The 5,139-nt window shown below is 37.5% G+C and overlaps 1 protein-coding gene across 1 annotated transcript; it reads right to left on the bottom strand.

Annotated features, from left to right (window-relative positions):
• Positions 1 to 572: 572 nt before the first annotated feature.
• Positions 573 to 3,005, bottom strand: LOC104825675. Its single transcript, XM_010558047.1, has 4 exons — positions 2,543 to 3,005; positions 1,822 to 2,069; positions 1,216 to 1,736; positions 573 to 1,112 (listed from the first exon to the last, which is right to left on the bottom strand). The coding sequence occupies exons 1-4, from the start codon at positions 2,957 to 2,959 to the stop codon at positions 631 to 633; spliced, it is 1,668 nt and encodes a 555-aa protein (XP_010556349.1). The 5' UTR covers positions 2,960 to 3,005; the 3' UTR covers positions 573 to 630.
• Between the last annotated feature and the right edge of the window lie 2,134 nt (positions 3,006 to 5,139).

Genomic DNA, 5,139 nt, shown 5'->3' with positions numbered 1-5,139 from the left:
TGACCGCAACTAACCAAACTATAATTAACTAAGAAAAACAAAACCCGACTCCGACAAGATTAAACCCAACATAAACCATCCTTGTGTTTATATTTCTCTCCTTTGGCTCTGTAATCAGGCTTCTACTTCTCTGGAGCTGTGCACTACTCTGTTTCTGCCGGTCTTGATCTCTTCGTCGGTTCGGTAAGAACAATACGTTCGTAATGGTCGCAGCCGCTTTTAGAGACGAGCACGATGCGAACGAAGTATGGAATCAGAGGATTTGTAACGGCAATCAAACGGGAAGGCAACTTGACCATGTGCTGTCCTATCACTTGCTTCTTGTTCTGGTTAGTTGAGAATGAACTAGGCTGTTCGATTTGGACAAGGCTCTGGTTGGGATGAGGACACTCCAAAGTTAGAAATCCAGCGTTCTTGTAGAACTGATCTCTTTGTTCAACCTTCCGTAAACTCCGAAGCTTATATTCTTCACCTTTGAATTTGAACTGTTCTTGAGTTAAGTCCTGCCTTATGATCATGTTCATGCTGGTTCATTCGACGAGCCAGTTGTCCAGGATTGTCGCAGGTTCAAATAAAATTCCAAGTTCAGAATCATGCAATAATATCAGTGTACTCTTATGACAAAGATCTTTACAGGGAACTCCATTCCGGTGACGATAAATCTGGTAGAGTTGTGATCGGTCCTTTCAATCTTCTCGTGGCTTTGATGATCTTGAACCACTGGCTCATCGGTTGGCACCGGCTATCTTCTGCCATGCACTTGCAATCATTAGCAATAACGACGTTATTGGAACCGTCTACGTCGAGGCAAAGAGATATTTGCTCGCTTGTAGTCGAAGCTAAATGCATTTCGGAGGCTGAAATGGTATGCCACTTTGAGACAGGACTCCAACAACTGATACCGAGTTTAACCGGTTTCCCGGTTCCGGTGTTCTGTAAGCAAAAGGGCAGGCCCTGGATTTTGAGATTGTTCTCAGAAGTGTAGCTCCATGGTTCGGATTCGTAACATGGACCGAGTGCGAGTTTTGTTGGGTTGATTTGAGATTGTACCATGCAGAGTCCGGTTAAGGGGTGGAAAATCAGGTTGTAATCACCGGTTTGAGGACCCGGTCCTGAAGAATAAACCACCCATGAATGAAACACTAAGTAAACTTGCGGAATTTTTTTTTGCAGATGAATAATAAATAGCCTAGGGTTTCCAAGATATGATCGTACCTTGAAGCGGGGATTGAAGCAAAGATATCCTTTGCAAGAAGCTCGAATTCCGAGCATCGTTCCAATCCGCATCCAATGCACCGTAAAACTCGACCATTCCGGCCACTCCTTCTCTTATATAGTAGCTTCCGCTGAGCACCCATAGTGCCCAGTCGATGTCGTTCTCGGCCGCCCATCCCAAGAAACACCCGAAAAACCGATTGTCGTTAATGTTTCCGCCCCTCTCGTCTATCCCGAACTCGCTCAAGAACAACGGGTACCCCTTGTCCAGGAGAAAACCGCCGGCGTTATTCACACGGTTCGAAATCTTACCACAGATATCGTTAGGATTGTTCGTTGCCCATGAGTCTCCGTCGCTGAAAGCATACCAATGGAGCTCGAAAACGAGTTTTCCGTCGAAAGATAGGTTAACGGGTTGAGCTCGGATGTAGGAGAGGTCGAGATCGTAGTGTAGGCCAGAGAGAATCACAAGAACGTTAGGGTTTGCTGAGTGAACCGCTTCAGCTCCTTGTTCCATATATCTGCATATATGTAAGGCACCACACTTAGTTTTCTCTCTGTATTGGTATAAAGAAAGAAACGTGTGAAGTAGTGGAGATACCGTACTTGAACCAGTCGTTAGTGTTCTGTCTAGATCCCCTGAGTTCGTTCCTTAAACTCATTCCGACGACATTGGAGACACCGTTGAAGATAGAGGCCATATTGGTCAGACCGGAAATCCAAACGGTCGGATCGAAAAACCGGTCTCCGAAAAAGCCGTTGCCGTCGTCGTCGGAGCAGCACCACCCTGGCTTGGTGACGTGGTTATCTAGTACCACCATTACGCCCTCGTTCCCCAATGTCTCCACTACTGTCTACAATAATATAAATTAATCTTTCGTTAAGTTCAAATGATTAGTCGCTAAAACTGATATCTTCATGTTGGTATGTATGTAACTTTACTGTATGTATGTATGTATGTTTTCAACTTTCCATTAAAAAAACCCAATTTGCAATTTTTGTTTTCACATTACATAACTAATCAGCTCCAAGTGTTTAGATATATTTTCGATTGATCCCCCTCCAATTGGTTTCAACACGTGAAGGTGATAGCTGTACGCACGCATGTTAGCAAAACGATCATGCTATAAAAGACAAAATATTCGAAAGATTACTTACTAATTAAATTTGATTTATTTCTATAATATCTGCTTATCTATTATGCATCCAACCTAAAACGCTATCTATAGATTATATCCAACCTTATCAGCAAAATATCATGTATGGATATTAAAGAATGATGAAAAAGAGCACCCACGAAAGAAAAGTCAACGAAATTGGGACAAACCTTGAAAGCATCAATGAGGGGGAGATCAATGATGGAGGGGTTGTGGGTTTGGAAGCCAACGAAATCATCATATAAACCAAGGCTTTGAAAAGATTGCCTAACGGTCACATTGTGAGCCAACGTGAAATTGGTGGCCAGATCAAGAGGCCAAGTTAACCTGACGCAGTTGAAACCCATCCCCACTATCTTATCCGCTATTTCCTCGACCGGTTTCTTGCTCAGCCCTTCCGCCACCACCGGCTGGAGGTGGGACGGCCAGTTCGCGCATGAGAGCTTTACCCGCTGGCTCGTCTCGTCCACGATCCATCTCGAGCTTGTGGACAGAGGGTATGCCTTGTTTGGTTTGGTAATGAAGGAGAAGGCGAGGAAGAAGAATGGGAAGAGACAAAGCTTTTGTCTTTGAAGTCTTTTTGCCATTTTTTTTTGTGTCGGCTAATCATTTTGATGTTGGTGTGAATGTATATACATGGTGGGGTGGGAGGGGGGTTAAGAAGGAAGTGTCACAATCACATGTGACGACATTTAATACCCCTTTATTCTAATTTTTTATACGTTCCTATTTGTCATGTTGACAACTTTTATGCCTATTCTATTATCACTATTATTTCAAATCTTGATTTAACCATAAAGATCGATTTTCTCTAAAACAACCTAGAAATGATTACGGTATCATATTGATGACGATCTGTAACAATTTTATTATATCCAGGATATCTTAATGGCAATTTGTAATTTTGATAATTATCATTTGGTACTTGATTTGTAATAGTTTTTGTAACAACTTGTAATAATTTTATTATATCGAGGATATTTTATTGGCAATTTGTACTTTTAATAAATATAATTTGGTACTTGATTTGTAATAATTTTTGTGACAATTTGTAATTATTTTATTTTATCGACGATATTTTAATGACAATTTGTAATTTTCATAAATATAATTTGGTACTTGATTTGTAATAATTTTTGTGACAGTTTGTAATATTTAGGAGAAATCACATAATAACATACATACTTAAAAAAAATTCAAATCTTTTAATCTGACTTCTGGTAACGTTTTCCAATCTTTTAATTAAAGGATAAAAAATATCCTTAAAAAAATAAAAATAAAAAGGAAAAATCCCAAAAAAACACTGAACTTTACAATTTTGACAAAAAAAAACACTGAACTTTATTTTTTGTCAAATAAATATTAAACTTTTTAAGTGAATATAAAAAAACACTGAACTTTTTAAATGATTCAAAAAATACATAAACTTTTCTGCGATTATCAAAAAAACACTGAACTTTTTTAGTGATCCAAAAAAATACATGAACTTTTTTCGATTGTAAAAAAAAAATAAGTAAAATAATCTGACGTGTTTGTATCTCATTAGACCACGCCATTCATTTTGTTTATTTTGACAATCGTAGAAGAGTTAAGTGTTTATTTTGTCAAACTTAAAAAGTTTAATGTTTATTTGATAAAATAAAAAGTTCAGTGTTTTTTTTGTCAAAATTGTAAAGTTTAGTGTTTTTTTTTGGGATTTTCCCACATAAAAATAATTATCTTCTTCGAATGAGGATTTATGTGTAACTCATTCTCTTCTTCTACTAGGGTTTTATCTTCGCCGGAAACTTGTCGGATCTCATCATCTCCGTCGTCTCCAGATATGTCTGTTTGAATTCTATGGTTTGTTTCCTTGTAACAAATGGGGATCGATTCTTTCTGAACAAATGAGCTTTTAGATTAGATCGATTCTTTTCTCTGATTTTTCTGGAAAAATGAGCAAATGGGTGTCTCTACCTTCTTTGTTTTTCTGTGTCGATTCTTCTCGGATTGGTGGACTTCGAGACATCTTGTATGTGAGTCGTTGTTCTGTGCTAAGTTTTTCATTTCAAACTCTGTCGTGCCTTGTTTCTTTGATGTAAGTTGTTGACGGGTTGCATTAGGAATTTTATTGTAAGAGTTCACGATTAGGCTTTGACTTTTCATGGATGGGTTGAGATTTTTTCCTCGTTGGGTTGAGATTTTCCTAGAAGAAGCTCTTAAAAACTAATATTGGGTTTTCAATGCTTAGTTTGAATTTCATTTCAGAACAAAACCCTTTGATGCTCAGAATTCCTGTAATAATTTTTATAGCTAACCATGTTTTAGGGGGAAAGGTTTTTTTTCTTTAGTTGTTATTTGTAATGAAATTCTCAATTTTTCTATGCTTTGACTTCGATTCAAGATTGTTTTTGTTGATACATCCAATTGATTAGGATGTGTATTTGTATGTGCATCAGTTTCGAGGCAATATCAAAAATACACTCCTTTGTTATTTGGACTTCAACAGATACTCTTCTCCACCTGTGACCCTATGGTCCATGTGATCAGAAATATAATCTGGCAACATATTGATCATATTGGTCATAACGTGTAATTTATAATGTTTTTATCAAATTATTAGTGAGATATGTAAAAGATAAACATAATGAATTAGTGTGATCACCATAAATTTAATATTATGATTAATGAGATCAAAATGTGACCGAACTATATTTCTAGTCATATAGATCATATGATCACATATGAAGAAAGATATGTGTTGAAGTTAAAATAGCAAAAGAAGGGT

Source organism: Tarenaya hassleriana, unplaced genomic scaffold, assembly GCF_000463585.1.
Source record: "Tarenaya hassleriana unplaced genomic scaffold, ASM46358v1 Cleome48, whole genome shotgun sequence".
In the NCBI taxonomy this organism is placed as follows: Eukaryota; Viridiplantae; Streptophyta; class Magnoliopsida; order Brassicales; family Cleomaceae; genus Tarenaya; species Tarenaya hassleriana.
This window is presented reverse-complemented; position numbering and strand designations above follow the sequence as displayed.

Excerpts from the sequence above, each read along its gene's own strand:
- LOC104825675 (XM_010558047.1), bottom strand. The coding sequence starts at position 2,959 with ATGGCAAAAAGACTTCAAAGACAAAAGCTTTGTCTCTTCCCATTCTTC. Across the intron at positions 2,070-2,542 it reads CCCTCATTGATGCTTTCAAG|ACAGTAGTGGAGACATTGGG; the intron begins GTTTGTCCCAAT and ends ATATTATTGTAG. Across the intron at positions 1,737-1,821 it reads AACACTAACGACTGGTTCAA|ATATATGGAACAAGGAGCTG; the intron begins GTACGGTATCTC and ends ACATATATGCAG.